Genomic DNA, 20,148 nt, shown 5'->3' on the forward strand with positions numbered 1-20,148 from the left:
TTTTTTCATTGTAAGGATTTCTATTTAATAATAAGATTATAAAAGTACAGTAATATATTGCATTTTCAACAGAAACGCGATAACATTTTACTTCATTTTTCAATCTCTTCATAGGAAGGAGAAAAAATTGTCTTCATTTTTGTATCGTTTGTTATGTCTTATTTTTCAAAACGATCTCTACCCTAGATGACTGTCTTATGATTGCGGTAACAAAGACCTTCTCTAGGTCAAATTTAATTCGATGTTATTCGTAATTGTTTTGCAGAAATGAGAGAAGGTTTGAGAGAAAAAATGTAAGATTATATTATGACCAGAAGACGATAGAGAGGGAAGAAAAAGTATTCGCATTAGAAGGTACGACGTAGGAATTGAACGTTCCGTTTGTCTCTTTGTGTTTTTTTTTTGCCCTCGCACGCAGGGTAAAAAAGGATCGAATACTACTTTATCTTATTTTTTGTTATTTATATTTTGATGAATATACGTGGCCACCGAAACCGAAAGTAAAGCAAATGGCAAGCGGTGAAGGCTTTGTGTGTGCCGGAGCAAAGTTAACGCCCAGAAAACTGGTTGTCCTTCGTTGCGTAATCGGTATGTTCTCGTAATACAGGATCTTCGAATAGCCGCTTTATGTCTACGGTATAAACCTCTTCTCTTTTTCTTTTCTTTCTTTGTCAGGTATCGGCCGAAGAAAAAATATTGTTTCTTCCAACTAAATAAATATTCGGATGGTGTACGTTTAATGTAAATCGCAAATGCACCAACGCATTTTGCCTTTTTTTCGTGAAAGCGCGTCGATCGGTCTTTTATTTTTCTTTAAAAAAACGTTTTCCATTTTTTTTCTTGTTTTTATTGTATCGCAAGATTTTGATTCGTCTAGAAATATTTGATCCACCTTATAATAATCGTATAAAAATATACGTTCATGAAATATCGTTCAACTCCCACGTTACTTAAACAATTTGATTTGATTTCGTCGTACCAACTAATTGTTCTCGACAATGAATAGCGTCATTAATGAATAACGATCGATAATTTAGATAGATAAAATAGATAAAATACAATTTTATCGAGAAAGTGCATTTGTTTTTAATCATCTTGGCAAATACTGACATAATAAAAACATAAAAGAGAAAGTATAGGGATTTTTAAACATTTTATTAGTTAAAAAATCTAGTATTTACAAAATGAATATAAATTAATAAATCATCCGACTCAGCACCGTCAGCACGCTTACCACTTACAGATATATAATAAAATAATAATAATAATAATAATAATAATAATAATAATAATAAAATAATAATTATAATAATAATAATAATAATAATTATAATTACAATAATTATAATAGTAATAGTAATAATCGTCATCTTTTGCATAAGAGATTTTGTCCACATTTGTTTAAAGTTTTCGATTGGTTTGACAGACGAGTCTTGCTTGTACTTTTCTACACTCCTCGTGTGTAAAGTATTTTATAATATTTGATTAAATTATTACGGAATGCTGTACTGGATAAATGTGTAAAAAAATAGTATGTAAAAATTGAAGAGAAACTTATGTCTTAATCGCAAACATGCGCGTATACAACAAATAGGAGCTGAAAATGATAAGGAAGATAATTGTCTAACGATAAGAGCAATTAGGTTATGACCATCGGTTGTGACTACAAATGATGCGATCATATTTTGTCATATTTTGTCATATTTAATCATAAAGTCAAAAGAAATTGAGCTTTTTCAATATAATTGGATAATGTCATTAGGGGTGGGAAGGATATACGTGTATAGTTGTGCTTCGTATGCGTCATGATATTATCGGTAATAAACCTCGTGAAAAAATTCTATGATTTAGTTAGATTTTCTTCTTCTAATTTAATTCGATGATTTCAATAATTTATCAATGATGTTTAGTTCAATTACCGATTGTTTCTATGCAAGTTGGGTAAAAACAATTAGAACGAGGATAGATATACGATTTTCATTCTTGGATACGTCTAACCAATGGTTGTTTCGTTCCAAATTCTTGTTCCAAAGGTACCAGATAAGTAACTTTTTCGCTAGCATCAGCTTCGCTACCTCCTTGTGGCTTTAAAATTGGTCTGTTCTTTCTTGTTGGTTTACGAGCTTGAGGAATTACATCTTCGTAAGTAACATATTCAGGCCTGGCAACTGGATTTCTTTGTTTTTTCACGTAGTATCCCGCCGATGCGTTTTCTCCAATGTAAGTTTGTTGAGTGGGTTTAGCAGTTTGGGGAATGGGAGTAACCGAGTAGCCGGAATGAAGAAGGGCCGAGAGGTCTTCTTGCGTTAACGTTTGATGTCCCTTGGATGTAGGAATACGTACGACTTGAGGTCCATTGACTTGGTCCTGATCAATGATTTCTTCGATAGTTAATGATTTAACCGGGGCTTTTTTCAATAGACCCGATTGAGACACGTAAACGGAGGATGGCGAGGCAGCTGGTATCTTCAATTTGTGAGTTTGTCGAGGCTGAGTGATCGTGGCTTGGATTTCCTCGGCTAGAGGATGCGGTCCTTCGTCTTTTGGAACAGATCTGGGAACGTAGGATGATCCCGAAGCTTGATATTTTTGTACTTCGTCGTTGGTGTAATAACTGTTCGGAGACGGGAGTGGCGTACTATTGGGCAAAAGATATTGAACTACCGGTGTATGCTCCGGATCTTTCGTCCTTGCTTCCGCTTGAGCTCTGGCCACCGCTACAGCTTCTTTATTCGCTTTGGCACGATTTTGCTGATGAACTTTGTACAAAGCTTCGGCTTGAGCTTGCGCCAGAGCTTGAGCTTGCGCCTGCGCTTGTAATTGATTTTTCTCGAAATTCAAGGCGTAATTATGAGCATCCTCTTGCGCTTTCAAATGAGCCTGCTGTTGTGCCTGAAGTTTCAATATGGCGTCAGAGTGCGCCTTGTATTCTGCAGCTTCGTGAGCTCTCCTAGCCTCGGCTAATTCTTCTTGAGCTTGAGCCTTCAAGCGTGCTCTGTATGCGGCTTCGGGATCTTTCGGATGATATTGTTCCTCGATATGAGCGCGTCCCGCGTCACTGACCTGTGCACCTTGCTGAATTTGTTCCAAAGCACTTTGTTGTCTGTGACGTTCGTTCACTATTTGGATCTGTTGAAAAGCATCCTGATGATGCTTGTTGTGAGCAGCTTGCGTAATTTTTTGAAAAGCTAAGGCTTGTGCTTGAGCATGCGCTTGAGCTCTCGCTATCGCTTCGGCTTCGGCTTGGGCTTGTGCCTGTTGAACAGCTTTCAGGTTATTATGATCTTCGGCGTACTGATATTGAGGAGAAGGTCTGAATTCTTTAGCTTGAACTGGGAGGGATTGCACTGGCTGGTATTGGATTTGAACTGGTTCTTCGACGGATTGATAAGCCGGCGCTTGTTGCTGATAACGCGGCGCCGTAGTCTCGATGTGATATTGTTCCGGTAAATGGGATGCTGCCGGTGTTGGTGCTGCTACTGCTGCTGGTTTGGAATACTGACTCGGATAACTTACTAATTGTTGGGAATATTCAGACGCATAGCCAGATTTCAATGCTGATTTTGGTTGCGTTGGGACAAGCTTAAATTCCTGAGCTTGGTTGGCTGATACCAATTGAAGAAGTTCTTGTTCGAACGTTCCCAATTTCGGTTCGGAATATGCCGCAACTTGATAAGTCGACGTACCGCTGGGACTCAAACGAGCTGTATGTATGGCATCTGCACGATTTCTAGCATCAATTTGAGCCTGCAATTGAGCTGCCGCTTCGGCTTGAGCCAAAGCTTGAGGATGAAGCTGAGCTCGAGGTCTTGGCGGTACTACAGCTGGTTTTCGATAATTGTGGTAGGCTTGTTGCAATTGTTGTTGTTGTCTAGCGTATGCTGGTAATGGTCTGCGCTGGGGTGGTGGCGTTGCAGTTGTTGGCCCGAACGTTTGCGGTTGCGATTGAGAATATTGCTGCAGTACCGCCGATAGGTAATCCGGTGAGAGCTACAAATGAATAAATATTCTTAAACAATCTTATTTCTTTTCTCTCTTTAATCTCTGTTTTTATATTTTTTGCACTTTTAGTCAATAAATAATAGTTAATAATTCTTAAATGCAATCATTAATGAATTTCTCTCTCGAACGATATGAACGACGAAGAATGAAATAAATAAAAAGCTATCATAGTAATGTGATATTTAATATTAAATAAAAAGAAAAACTTTCGCTATATCAAGTTTCACATATTCATATTAATTTCTAAAATAAAAGACAATATACCGCAGAGTGAAATTTCATCCGCAATACCACTAATGTAATTAATTATCTTTCCAATTTTTACGGACGGATCGCGTTTTCTCGGAATCTGTATTCCATTTTCGAAATTCAAGAAAGATTTATCAACTATTTTTTGATACTATATTTTGCATAACACTTTCGTAAAGGTTTCATGTTTCTTTTCTGTTCCACCTTTATAGAAAATAAGAAACATGGGTAGAAAAGAAATGGAGATACATTAGGATGCTAAAAATTATTCAAGATGAATTTATTACGTAAGAAGATGCTCGCAATGAACTTGATGTTACTGTAAAGGTTAACACAGACGATGATATATCGATAGGTATAGAAAAAGATAGGCTATAGAAAGAGAGAATCGTTGTATGTATAGGTAGTAGAATGTTGTAGGATGTTGTAGGATGAGTCGATGACCTATAAACTGCAGCTTGAGAGTTCCTCCCTCTCTCTCTTTCTCCATCATTGTTTAATGTGACTCATCGTAGACTAGGCTTAGTAGACAAGGCAAGGCCGTAGATAGGATCGACGGAACGGAAAACGAAACGACCGTAAGTAGCATTTGATAAAATAGCTAGCAGAGAGATTTGCTCTCTCGGTCAGCTGTGTTGGGTGTGGTTTTACCGGTTCTATCTTAGGTCGCCGCGATTAGAAGGCGTGCAAACTTGTTGCTCGTGTTATGCAACAAGCCAATCGGGATCGTGTTCGAACATTTAATGCTGTTCAACGATCACGAGTCAAGCACATGCAGCAGCTGCCACAAAAGAAACGCGTCTTTTCCCTCTGAACAATGTAACCCTGTAAACCTATTCGATGCTCGCGTCGATCGAGATATTCTTCAAACAATTTTTATCTTTTATTTTATGAAGTTTGGCATACTATTTTATTTGGATAAATTTATAGTACGCTTTTTCATTCCTACAGTCTAATCGTATAATAAGAGAATTATATGATATATTGTTAAACGATTATTATTAGCAAATACATATACCTTGATATATCAACCTTGAACTATATGAACAAATTATACAATTTTAGCGTGACATAAAAAAAACTTAACAAAATTTAGACGTAATTGTGGCCGACGTTACGGAAAAATCAATAACCACGATTCAAATCAACGACCATGACGATGATCGACTGAAACGAACTATTATGCATCGATAATAATCATTTTTCTTTCTTAAACGTAGGAAATAAAATCCTCCTTCGTAATTACGATGGATACTAATTTTCTTCGACTGCGTTTTTTATTTTATGGGATTTTGTTTTTAAAGTAAATGACCTCGGTACTTTATTTATAATTATTTCTGCCGATATTAGATGACTATAAACTGAAAATCTTGTATTCTAGTGTGTCTTTCATAAAATGAAAATTGGTATGCTTTCGTAACATGATAAAATTTGAAAGAGACAGAGAGAGAATGTACGAAGGCTACCAACTGAGAAAAATAAAAAGAGAGACATAGAAAGTAGAGGGAGGGAGTCCCCTCTCTTTAGGAATTTACAATCTCTCATTATCCTGAGCGCGCAACTGCGAAATGAATGTATGTATGTATGTATGTATGTATACAGATTTCGTTACGCCATTTTGCACTACTTATTTTAAACGCTCGAGTTCCGCCATACAAACTAAATATGACAATGACGTCGAAGGTGATGATTGTTCATTACGTATTGTTTCATTAAGTCGATCGTTAGATTTCATTATTTTTTCATCTAATTAATAATAATAATATTATATTATATTTCTTTGATTAAATTTTCTAATATAATACATTTTGAAATGTTATTTATTTATATTAAATTATTTCTTCATCCTATAAATTCTCTTTTCTAATTTTCATTTTATCGTTAGCAAAGTAAAACAAAAGAATTGCATTGGGAAAAAAATGAAATTACGGAAAATATAGGAAAAAAAATAAAAATATTCTATTAATGGCTACTCGATGATCGGCACGCGTTGGCCAGCAGCAAGTGATAGGCGGCCAATGGTCACGGTTGACCGAGGATAATGGCGTTAGTTGTTGCATGAAACCTTCGTGTTCTTGTAGGAGGTGAATAGTGGCTACGATACGTCAATGCATTTCAAATCGATTGTTACCCGATCGGGATCATTTATTTATTAATCCACGGATCCGTGTTGGTTGAACATACAACCTTAACCTCGATTATCGTTCGCAGGATGAAAAAAGAAATTAGATCCTTTTTGTCTGCTCTGTTAGATCAACTGACACAGTTACTCGAGTATCAAACTTTAACCGATCTCTTTTCAATAATTTCGTACTCCAACACAAGTAAAACTAACAACGAGATATTATATTCTGCACATCGAAGTACGCATAGAAACGCGCGATTCTCATGATGCTGAAAGAGCATGTAATCTTTATTATGGGAAACAAGATATAATTAGTTACTCTAAGATCATTGATTTGGAAAATACATAAAAGTTCGATGTCGATGTCCTTATAAAGAAAAATAGAATATGAAAAATAGAAATATATAATTACTTACAGTGTTTTTATGACTTTTTTTTTTTTGACGAGCTATATGAATTTATTACCTCTTGAGCGTCATCACCATGTCGAACAACGTATTGGCTCGGCGATGCTCCATAAACGCCATTGGCTGATATCGGTGATCTCTTAGCAGGACCTTTTACGTCGATCTCTAACATGACGATGTCATCTGCACTCGCCGTGGGAGACGACGACGATTTTTCTGCCACGTTCGATACGGCAGACTCCTTTTCGGCGGAAACCGCCAATAGACCTGCCAAATATTTTTGTATTCATTTCATAATTATAATCTAATTGAAAATTAATACAACAAAATATAGAATTGATTAGAAATAAAAGATTTTCTAATAAATAAAATAAACCTACCTGTGCGAATAAATTTGGTAAGAATGAAATTTGTGCGCTACTAGAATGTTTCTATTTTTGAAAATCCCATACTCGAAGAATCTTGTTCTTAACGATAAAGAGAGAGAGAAGGTAAGATTAAACTATTACCCTAGATGGGGGAGCATTCTCTCGAAATGGGCGTCGCTCGTAAATTTCAGATCTAAGTCATTTATTTTCGTTTAGTTCCTTTCCACGGACAACGAAGGAGAGCAAAAGGTAGTTGCATAGGAAATACCGAAAGCAAAACTCGTGGGAAAAGTTTCACGAGGAGTCTTAAGAACTTAACTTTCCCCGCGCATGTGAGTTCACTTTCCACAGTTCCTCGAGCTTCTTACGATGAGCGCCATTATTGGCCATGCAGTAGAACGGTGTAGCACCGACAGTCGCATCGTCATTCGGATCTTCCGCGATTGAATAATAAACATTAGCTTTGGCTATCCTTCGATACGCCTTACGATTATAATAAATGGAATATTTGCTCTGTAATACTACAAAAATACATTATTGCGATATATTGTCAAATTGTAATATATCGTCATTGTAATATATGCAAGATCGTTATTACGAACTGTTGTAACTGTATTTATATTATTTATCGAAATTACATAAAAAAAGTTTCACAATTTTACAGGGTGTTTTTAGAGTGCAACGAATAAAAACGATCGCACTGCGATCTCTCCGTGTTTTATGATTTTTCGCCACGTGCATAGAATTTAAATAGAGAAATATATTTTGTTAGAATTATGCTTCATATATAAAAAACATATATATTAATAATAAAGTGGAAGAAAGAAAAACTAGAAAAGGTTCAATGATCCCAAAACTAATTCGTATTATCGTTCTATATCATAAATTTCCCTTCCTAATATAAGTCGTATCTAATAGGACATTAGATTTTCTATTCCATTCCATTTCGTTTAATTCTGCTCGACATCTCATACCGGAAGACTTTCCCCCATTCTCTCTCTCTCTCTCTCTCTCTCGAATATATCCGATGTCCTTTCGTGCGTTCTCGGCTCGGTCAGGCATTATATCATTGCTACTAGGAAGTTGGTCCGGTTGCATATATGAGAAAGAGATTTACTTTCGATCGCCGACGATTATTCTTTTAGAGTTGGCTTGCAAAATCGTTCGATCGTGTCTCGATCATTCGACGATAAAAACGATCTTTTATTGCTCGATCGATTGCGCGCTCTGCCAAAGAGGAATTTTCTATACGTCATCGAATTATAAATATCTATTTATTGAAATTGTTCATTAGGTATCGACAATGTGTGTTACATTTCAAACAATTACGATTTATGTTATTAATTACGTGCCATAAAATGACGTATTATTACACTTATTCGTTGTTGTTTTTTTACTAAATAATAATTATATAACATTTGGTACTTTTACTTTGAATCTTTGATTTTGCGCATTCTATATTCATTATTAGAATTGCCTAATAAATTGTACAAAGTTCGATACGCCCATGATTCGATTGTTTCGTCACGAAGTCACGCCGCGCAGCCGCCGCCGCCATCGTGGGAGACCTTTACGAGGAATGTAAGATTGTGTCGAAATTATATCGATTTAGATTGGATTCGAATCGTGTAAAGTTACGATCGACGGATCGTACGCTCGTATGAGACGCTATCGATGATCAATGCAAAAAGTCCTATACGTACACAACTGTTTTCCTTTTCTTCTTTTAACGGTTAAGTTATTATCGTTATGTTCATTTACCTTTCTTTTTATCCTAAAATATTTGATAATTTAAGAAGAAAATCTCGCGTATCGTTGGTAAATCGTCCCGAAAGTGAAGTCGAACGGAAGTTTTCTCCACTTTCCTTGCTGTGTATCACGCGAGAACCGGATGTAACGGGAACTTAGGTTTATAGTTACCTATGTATTATTATCGTACCGTAAAATACGGGTTTCTCTCTGTTTCTCTCTCTTTCTCTTTTTCTCTATTAATAACTTCCTTCTTGGCGTTTCTCGACGTTCGAGACTTTTAATCTCAATTGCGCATCGTAATATGGACGCGGAACGGAAGAAGATTTAACGCATAGTTGAGAAAAAACTGTCTTTTTTTCTACACGCGGTCCAAGTCTAACTTTCTATTCAGGTCGTTTGGATTTTTTTCTATATAGAAAATAACATATATTCTTGATATTTTTCACAATATTTATTCAACTGATGCATAATTATAGAGAAACGTGGTAGTTTCGAAATTATGATCGTTTAGTTAAATACAACTCGTTAACAATTTTTTCATTTTTAAAACTGAAGAAAAATAATATTTACCATCGAACAAATATCTACTATTAAAATATTACGATATTATTTTGTAAGTATCAAGACAAAACTTTATTTTAAGTCAATCTAAAAAAACTTTAAAGACAATTTAGTTTACAGTAGATCCTAGAATGTTTTGATATTTGAATTGATATTTTCAATTGAATATAAATATCCGTTTTAGCCGATAAAAATGATTAAATGATTAATTTCTAAGATTGATGTCTTGCGTAAAATTCTAATTATAGCACGATTCATTGATTAACGATATCTTTCAAGCTACGTAACTGCAACCATAGAATCCAGTGATGTAATTTTCTATTGAATGGTATATTCGTTGATAATCGACACAATTGTGTTTCTATTTTAGAAACTATCACGTGTACGGGACATCTATTAATACGGGAATTTATATTTATCTGGGAAGAACGTTCGTGTAAAATCTGACCTTGCAATGGAAATTATTGCAATTGCGCGAACAAGCATTAGAATTTTAGATTATTCTTGATTACGCTTGCTCGTCTTTTCTAACGAACAAGTTCATTAGGTAGATACATAGGAATAGAAAGATGAATAATTTCAAATGATTTTAAAGATCATTATAATCATAATGAGGATTCAAAATGATTTCTTTTTTTTCACACTCATTTTGTCGTTGTTCTTTTTGTCTATCGCGAAACATCTGTTAACCGTATGATATCTTTTAGGAAATTTCTACATGTATGTCGCGAGTGTGTAAAATGACGAGATTGAAATTCGCGAGGAATCTTGTTTCTTTGTTAAACTCTGCGAAATTCTGGGGAATACGAGTTGTAGTGTTCATAATAATTATGTAACACAAGAGAAACAAGAGAACAATAATAATATCAGCAACGACTACTAGGACGACGACTAGGACGACGACTAGGACGACGATCTATTACAGCGTTCTTATAAATGGTGAAATCGTTAAGTAACATCCTTTCGGTTGTTGATTAACAAATCTTTTGCCTAATTAACGCTTGGCGAGTTTCGCGCCTCCCTTATGAAGTCTAAGACACCGAGACCAAACGAGGACGAATTTCACACGATGTGTGAAATAACGCGATCGAGAGAGTAACGCGATATCGTATTGTTACTTTCGTGAGAAATCGGAAAGAAGAAACCAAAAGGAAATTCACGATAGATCGAGTTAAGTAACACTTTTCAATGTGTATATGTACATGTATTGTATCGTCAAAATGTGAATAAGTTTCATTTTTGATGGGAGTAATATATCGGTTAATAGCGCCTAAATTTATATTTTTGTTGAGTTTAGTTTTTACAAAAGTGCTAGATTTAAATAAATATATATTCTTTTTGATGAAATTTTGAAAAAATATTAGCTAAGAGCTAAGTTTTTTATCCGCTATTGCAAGCAATGCGGATAATTTTGATTTGATTTGATTTGATTTGATTTGATAAAGTCCATTTAAATCTTTAAGAAATTTAGATAGTTTTCGTCCGATATAATGTTCCTTTTTATTTCTTTTTCGAAGTTATTTTCTTATGTAACATAATGTAATGTGAAATTTAACGATATTAACGATATCTTTTTAAGTAGCAAATTAAATTAATCGTACATCTCGAAAGCACTTGGGAAGTAATTAATAATATATAATTACACTAATTCTACGTATGAACGTTCGAATGAACGAACAAACGAGAAATCTTTCAAACGAGAATCCCGTTATTTTCCCTAAGAGGCGAGAAATTAACGAGCGATGGTCGTTAAAAAGATCGATAAACGTTCCACTTTTCACCTCAATGATTTTATCTTACAACTTATTTTTCAAAATAACGAGTAAGTATCGTCAAACTATTCGACCGATCGTCAGTTTATGCGTCAAACGTATAAATAAATGCATGTGTGCATGTGTGCGCATTTAAATTTATTAGTGTAGTATGGTCGAATTTAGCGCATTATAGATAAGAAACGTGAACGCCCTCGTAATGATACTCAAATATTTGCATGATTAATTTTCTTGAAAAATCTAATTGTTAATAAAAGTATTCATTTATGTATTGTTATTTGTGATTACTCGCATGATTTTTCTATCGTGTAATAAAGTGTTAAGAAATGTGAAATAATTGTTTCTTCCCGTAAAAAAAGTGAAATAAAGTTGGAAATAAAAGCATTAGTAAGATTAGATCGTTCGAGAGAGATTGGAATTCTTTGTAAGGTAGTTCAAAGGTCGATCACCGCGCGCGTCCAGTGTTAGACAATAATCATTGCTTCTAACATCGTATTAAAGTGAAAATTCGAAGAGTATTACACGAGCTACGTTGGCAAATCTACCTTTTTCTCTTTCTTTCTCTTTCTTTTCTCTTACTTTCTTTTTCGTTTGGTTTTTTTTTTCTATTTAATGGCGTATTCCAAGGACGATAAATCTGCCGATCGAACGAATAAACAAAAAGTCCGTTGGGCTTGGCACACGCGATAATCGCTAGATACTTTCTTAAAAACTTCTTCGTCTTTTATAACTTTTTTCAACTTTAGATGCGAGTCGAAATGTTTTTAATTTTGTATTAAACTGTTGGCAGGATACCTTTCGGTGTTATCGAGTTCATCTTGAAAAATTACGATGATAGACCGCGACCGGACATAGCGCAAGGCTTTTAAACTTTCATATTTTGTTTTTCGAGATCCATCAAAAAAACGATCCACTCATTTTTTCGTCCTAACTGTTCTATCGTCGTTTCGTTTGAGTTGCATTACTTTGATCGAAGTACTAATCGAACTCGTACAAAAACATTTTAATCAAAAATGATTCTTTTTTTAAATTGTATTTTATAGGCAAGACATCAAAAATAACTCTTAATACGAAGTATCATTCCATAAGTCTGTCGGTATCTTTCGTGAATATTCATATCTATGGTTTAATTACTTACTCGATGACAGACTCAACGAACGAAGAAAGTTATTACGAAAAGATGAGCTCGTTTGACGTTTTCATTGTAAGTGTCAATATATAGAAAAAATGTGTATGCACGTGTGTGCTCATGTATGTTTCTCTTATACGTTCATGAAAATTTATCGATTTTTTGTTTTTATATATAAAGCGGCACGATCAAAGAATTCTAACGGGGACAAGGCAACAAGGCAACAAGGATGGAATAAACTTTCTAGTTTTTCTATTTTTCCTTGCTTCATTGTTAATAGAATTTTATTTAGAAATTAGAAACGTCAAGAAAGAGCGAGAAAGGGATAATATTTCGATATATTTGAACGAACAAGCCAATTAATATCAAGCACCACCATCATTATTCATCAGTAACACAAACAACAATAATACCAATAATAATAATAATAACAACGACAATAAAAATACCAAAGAAGAAAATAAGAGGCCTAACGAGCGTGAATAATTGCATGATTTTGGCGTATAAATCGGAACTCGACGAACTGTAACGACGATAATGATTTCGTTCACAATCGGTTAATGAAAAAAAATGGCGGTAGTGGAAGGGAAGGTGGCCAAAGAGGTTCGGGGAGTTCTCTACGAACATTCCAATCATATCTTTTTCTTTAAATTCTTCATTTTTTTCTATTTCATTTTGTAGAACAATAAGATAATAAAAATCTAATAATGATAATAATAATAATTTTTCTATCGAGTCTTCTTTTGAGAAAGAAAAATGGTGTTGCATTTCGAGATGTAGAATATGAAATTGCGTGAATTTTGATATGCACGATGAACAAAGAGATTGCGGATATTAGAGAATTCTTGAGAAAAATAATGAAAGAGATAGATCGGTAGGAAAATATTTATATCTAGGTATAGTTGATAAAAAGTAATAGAGAAAATATTTATTTGTTGAAATTAGAGCGATGAACTGTATTTTTACATCGTTAATAAAAATAATGCGATATCTCGAATATCAATATTTGTTTGCGCGTTATGCGTATTTGATAAGAATACGATAGAGGTAAAATACGCCAAGGTTGGATTAGATATGTGGATATGTGTCTAAAATAAATACGTTTCAAAAAAAACGTGAAAAACGGCAAAAAACCACTTGTAGACTCTAGTTCTGACTCTAAAGAAGTAATCAAAAAATGTGACCTCTTTGATAGTAGGTATCGAATAAGTGTGAGAAAAGTTTCTCGATGCATAGAGTTTGAAGTAAATCATGTTAGTGCTTCAGAGATAGTTTCAAGATACGGATAAGCGTGCAGTTGTCGTCGTCGTCGTTGCAGTTGCAGCCTCGAGCTTAGAGAAAGGCAATATCATCGTGTGTATGTATTTGTGTGCATGTATTATGCGTTCGCGAATATGTATTCCCTTGGTTCGCTTGTTTCTCTCTTATAAAGTCCACCACGTTGATGTGATTGGGAAATAATCGAACGGTAAATGACACGAGAACGTGTGGGATTATGCGAGCACCGCCCTCTCCTTTCTTGTAATCTAATACCACGCATCCGTTTTTCTCGACTTTACGTACGTGGACGATCTTTATATTTGCGAAGGAAGGTGTATGTAACTTTGCGAGATGAACAAGTAGGACGATTCCATTTTTACTTTTTTCAATTTGCTTTCTTATTTTGTATTTTATCTTGCGGTATCTTTCGAAAACTTGCTATTTTCTTCGAATTTGTTTTTTTTTTTTTATATATTATGCAAGAAAATGAATATAATTTAGAACGGAAATGGTTGTGAAGTCAATGAAAATGTAAGATTTATGAGAACCGACAGCATCCTCGTTCTCAGCTATGACTAATTGAACCTGAATATTGAATATAATTTCTTCTTAACCAACCGGATATTTTCAATCGTAATTTCCTATTTTTACATTCGATCGAGACGTTCAAGGATATAAAAAGAAGAAAGAAACGATTCGACTATTTAATTTTCCAAAATTGTGTTTTCCCACAAATAAATGAAGAAAACTCTAACAACTGATTTCTATAAATTAATTAGGTGAAAAAATTCAAATGGTTAGTCAAACAAGCAGATGTTGTTTTGACGCTATAATATAATTAGTTGTAAGAATAAGATTAAACCAAGTTAATGAACGTTCTCAATGTCCTGGTCATCTTTAGCGATCTTTTTCTTTCGGTGTTCCAACTAACCCCCTCGAACAGATTTCACTTGTGGTCGCATAAAAATATTACGCTACGATTTGTAGAGAAAGTATACTACTTCTAAGGTGATATAAACTCGGTTCTATATCGTAAATAAGATTCTAAATCGGGGATTTGTTTTTAACGATATGATCGACAAATACGTGATAATATTAACGAAACCTGAATTTGTCCGTCAACTGTAAGAATAATTGTCCAATTTATTTTGTTCAAATATTGATATTTTTTGATTGTATTTAATTTGTTCATTTTTATTTTTAAACAGATTGTAAAACACCATAATGGATAATTTTATACAATAATAAGACAAAAATGGTCGAGTTTATTTTTGAAAGTAATTATCGCAGATAGAAAAATTGATCAAAGTTTGTTACTCTCAATTATAGAACAATAGGAAGATCTAGAAAAAAGAAATAGAAAAATCATTTTAAATTCAAGTTAAAACTCCCTAGTATGCTGTCTTAGATTTCTCGAAGTGACAGTAATCTTGGCCGAGTATCTAACGTTCCTATGCATAATCGGGAAAGCGAATTCAGTTCCGTGGTAAGCGAGTTTCTAATATGAATACAAAATGCGTATTTCGTGAGTCGAAATTCTAAAACGGCTACGAGATCGTGGAAAGTAGCAAAAGACCGTATTTTAATACTTTGTTCGCTTAATATTATGTTTAATGTTTCGTTCAAATTTACTTTAACTATATATCAGATTTTAGATTTAACAAGTTAGAATTTATGATCGAAGAAACACATATGTACGCCATTAATCGTGCAATGATTTAAACAAAAAAAAAAAAAAAAGAAACAAAAGAAGGTGACTAAAGACACTAGAGAAGGGAAATAGAGTGAGGGAATAGTATTCGAGAAAGTAATAGACTGACGTAAGTTACATGGAATAAGTGCAAGTGCATTGTACGTTACATATACATGTCCCGTTGAAAAATAAAACTTAAAGATACGTTCAATGTGTGTAATGAAAAACTTAATACGTAAATACTTATGCAGGATATATGTGTGCGTTTAAAGAAAAGAGAAAGGCCGATTTATTGGTTTAAACACGATAAATCGATGCGTGTACGCGTTCAAACGATAGCATTGTCAATTTAAAATTGTAGACAAATATTAACAGTTTATAGAATCAAGATTAGGCGGCACTACGTTATTTAAAACATGCACAGATGTATTGCGTTAGCCTATAAGAATTCTTACAATTTTGGAATATTTTTTACGTAAATTAAAATGTAAGAAGAAAATTAATCGTTAATTTATATTTAAAGTTGAATCTTTTAAGTAGAGATACCTATATATAGTTATGCTAGTATAACTTTTATATAAAATTTCACTTCTTTAGACCCGAGAAATTCATTTTACATTCGTACATATAATTATATTAATAGAAATTATGTTAATATTACAATGTTATATTTCAAATTTTAATATCAACATTTGTTGCGTTGAACAGGTAAAAATTCTTTCCAAAAAATATATATTTCATAATATATAAATATAAATATAAATATATATATTTTTGGACGTTTTTCAACACACTTGAAACAGTAGAGAGAGAGAGAGAGAGAGAGAGAAAAGAATTGTTCACATAAAAATTGCACAAGCTTGAAAAAAATCACACGCGAGAATTTCTTTGTCACACGCGTGAAAAAGCGAGCGAGAGGGAGAGGGAGAGGGCGAGAGAGAGAGAGAGAGAGAAGAAGATATAAGATTAACATGCGGAAGGATCAAAGATATTGATATCACTTTGCAAAGGTTCGTCCTTGATGCAGGAGGAAAGCGTGACGTAGCTCGGTGCACTCACCTGCGATGATAAACAAGAGCCACATGGTGAGTAAATGAGTGACGAAGCGGCGAGCGAATGTTCGGTGGAAGTGAGTTTCTCGTAGCTTTATAGACCGAGGGGAAAGGCCGCGCCCGGAACAGCCAACCAGGTGGGGTTGTTAACCACTTTTACACGATCCTCTCGTCTCGCTTCTATTTAACTTTGTTGCAGGATACATGGAAACCAGATTACAATGGAATAACTTGATGACGATATCTCCCCCACCCCCTCTTCTTTTATTATTACAATACTAATCTGAATAAACTTTCTTCGATATTTTATAATAACAAAATCATTTATTTTGATATTATGTTCGTTCGATCTAAACTTTTTGACTATACTTTTGGCCCAAAATGATAAAGCTTATTTATCAAAATTATGGTATTTCTAATTGTTTAAATTTAATTAACTAACGTGCCATTTTCTCTAACAAAAATAAAAAGTTATTTGACGATCTTAAAGTTAACAGATTTCAACGAGAATTATATGTGTACTAATAAACTCTTTTACCATGAAAACCGCAAGATTCGTTTTCTCGAATGCGATTACTCGAAGAAAATTCATCCTATCTTCGAAATCATCTTATAATTTGATTTAACAAATATATTCAGATTTTCTACTAATTCCGTGTAAGGTCATAGACTCTACGTTTTGGACTTGGACTAACCGCAAGTTCAAACTATTTTTCGAAAGTAGACTTTCTATTTCGCGATAACTGAAATGATAATTATCAAACAATATGTTCCTTTTATTAGATTAAAATTAAAAATGATGATTGGATTATTTCAAAAAGTTAACTATAAATTAAATGATTAGTCGATTACATATATATATATATATATATATACACGCGTATATATTTTAAACTAAATCTATGCATATGTATTTTAAAATGTAGACAAAAATGTTCTTAATTAATAGTAAGATGAGAACTTGCGACTATGATAATTGCAATAGTTTGAGTGGTTGGATCGAAAGTTAAGCATTGAGATTGAAATCGGTTGTGTTCTGTCTCGTGTCGTAGTAGGAATAGTAATATTACGTTGAGGTCAACGCGGTAAACGGTGAATGCATGGAAATTTAGAGCAAACTACCGAGTCACACGGTACTTGGTCCACCACAAAGAAACTCGATTTGAGAGGTCAAACATAATGACAAGGAGACGAGATCAGGAATAGGAAATATGACCGAAGCGCGAAACACAGTTCGTCGTTAGCGGCTAATGTCTTGCACAAGATTTTGCAAAAGGACACCGTACTTTTATATATTTGTTATTAGGTATGCCCGAAACAGCTTGTGGGTTCATATATATGTTAGAGTTTTTCGCGAACTATACTTAACACTATATTGCTCTTGCTGTTAGGAAATTGACTTATTTATTTATACATATAGCATTATATATGACATTTACATTGACGTTTCTGATCGAAAACGCCAAGTAAATCTAATCATTGATCACGAGAAATCATAGCAATCATCTTTGAAAGATATCGAAGTAATGAGAATTTGTCTTTCTTGCCTTATTAGTCATCTATGCATCTGGTCGTCATTCGACCGTCATCGTTTAAGATATCACTTTTTATTCAGTTTTCTATTTGATTAGAGCAATCTTTTTCACGAATTCCATCTTCTTTTTGTTGATAAAACAAGTTGTTTCTTTCGTTTCTTTGTGAACGCGCGAGTGAAACTTTAGAAGAATGTTTAAATTATTCTTCATTCCTTTTTTATATTTTTCCTTTCAAATTTCAACTCAGAATCAGTATGATTTCAGTATGATATTTATATGAATGACGTTTTTAATTGAAGCATACAGGAAAGTAGTATGCATAGATATACATTTTTAAAACTGTCAATCTTTCTCTTACAATTATAACAGAAACGAAGAGAAGTAATTGTTAATCGTACAATAACCTTTTGTATTCTAACATTATAATTTAAAAGCAGCATATTACAAATGACAGTTATTACAGAATGAAAGTTAAGAAGTAATACAAAATTAAACATAGATATGAAGTTATTTCATATTATTTGAATTGTACTATCCAATGAACATACAAAAATCATAATAATAACGGTAGATTATCGAAGAAAGAGAATTATCGTATGATCGGATAGATTAAAATCGAACGTTAGAATGAACATCGGAAAAATTTGGTTTAAAGAGTGCTCTCAGATGATCAACTCGAAAACTTCATTTCTGTTACTTATCGCGGATTGCGTCATTACGATTGGGAATCTTACACGGCCCTGTATGTATAACATATAAATGATTTGTATGAATGCACGCATATATACGAATACGTATGTGTACATGAATGCATGATGTTTTCATGTATTGTGAATATTACATGCTTTTATGAGATCGTACGGTCTCTATATTCTACATTCATTTAAGATACTAACAATAAGAACAAAAGAGAAAGAAAAAGAGAGTGATATGAAGAAAAGGGAGAGGGAACACAAAAGAGCGATGAAGTTAAATGTTGCTGATTCTTTCACTCTAGTTGGAACCGCCATTGCCGTTCTCGTGGGAAAAGTAATCGGTCAGAAAGAAAGAAAAGTAAGTTGCGGGTGCACAATATATCCATACATATAAATTGCGCTTGTGTTCCTCGCTTGCTTTGCTGTGTGCGCACGCGCGACACGAACGCGTGCCCAAGCCACGTCTCCTGATCTTACTGTCAACATCCGGATTACTTCTTCTTTAAATTTTCTTTAAATTTTCTTTATAGGATTTATTTCTTTTATTTTTCACACATACACATTTTTTGTTTCTACAAGTCGGCACGAATTTTCCGGGTAAGGCAATGATTTAATTATTGGGTTGCTGGTAAGGTTTGTGCTGATTTAAAAGCACATGTACTTTGTGTGTATGTTAAGTGTATGTAAGTATTTTGTGTGTATGTTACTGTTATCTTGTGAACCGTTAATTCGTGAAATAATTAAACAGACGGATTAAAGTAGGAAATAAGACAAAATTACTTACTTCAACTGGGAAAGATATGAATTCATATGAGGCGGATAGTTGAGGTATGAAATATGAAATTTGATCCGTAGATTAGTTCCGATAGAACAGCACGATTAACAGAACATTGGTTTTCAAAGTATAGAAATAGATAAGAACGGATAACTACGGGCATTGTCGTAGAAAGAGAAACAGACTTTAAAGACGAATCAAGTTTCACTTTCATCTCGCCTCTTGTAAATTCATATATAACCTATTTATTTCCTAAAACAATTAGTTCAAGCGTATAATAAGATTCTTTTTATGTGCTTTTTACTTTATAAACCTAGGGTTTTCACGATTTAACTGAAGTCATACGATATAATGGTGTCATATAGTGTATTTACGCTTATCATTGCAATGTATCATGTTCACGTTAATGTATCGCGTCAGGAAAAATGACTACACCTCGTTCTTTCGTGCTTTCGTTTCTCCAGGATATTTCTTTCTCCCCCACCTTCTCTTTTTCTTGTTCTTTGTGACCTATCTATCTATATAGTATATGTATATTCTTAACTACGCACGACTGTGAGATTAGCCGCGATGATATTACCAACAAGGCGCTGACACGTCGAATGCTACGTATCACGAATGACCGATGTTATCATTTTAAATATTTTTTTTTCCAATAGATAAATTTTCTTTGCGACATTATTGAATTTAACAACAATCGTTCGATGTTACTGAAATTAGAGAGTGACTTTGGAAAGTAATCCTCATTAGGTTTGATTGTAAGATAACGATAT

General features: G+C 33.8%; 1 protein-coding gene across 1 annotated transcript; it reads right to left on the reverse strand.

Moving 5' to 3' along the window:
- Window positions 1–1,846: 1,846 nt before the first annotated feature.
- Window positions 1,847–16,455, reverse strand: LOC122520821 (chromatin modification-related protein EAF1-like). The gene is made up of 3 exons (XM_043641104.1): window positions 16,378–16,455; window positions 6,842–7,050; window positions 1,847–3,990 (listed from the first exon to the last, which is right to left on the reverse strand). Exons 1-3 carry the CDS (start codon window positions 16,400–16,402, stop codon window positions 1,978–1,980), a joined length of 2,247 nt encoding a protein of 748 aa, XP_043497039.1. The 5' UTR covers window positions 16,403–16,455; the 3' UTR covers window positions 1,847–1,977.
- Between the last annotated feature and the right edge of the window lie 3,693 nt (window positions 16,456–20,148).

Source organism: Polistes fuscatus, unplaced genomic scaffold (genome assembly GCF_010416935.1).
Source record: "Polistes fuscatus isolate 324 unplaced genomic scaffold, CU_Pfus_HIC Scaffold4, whole genome shotgun sequence".
Taxonomy (NCBI): Eukaryota; Metazoa; Arthropoda; class Insecta; order Hymenoptera; family Vespidae; genus Polistes; species Polistes fuscatus.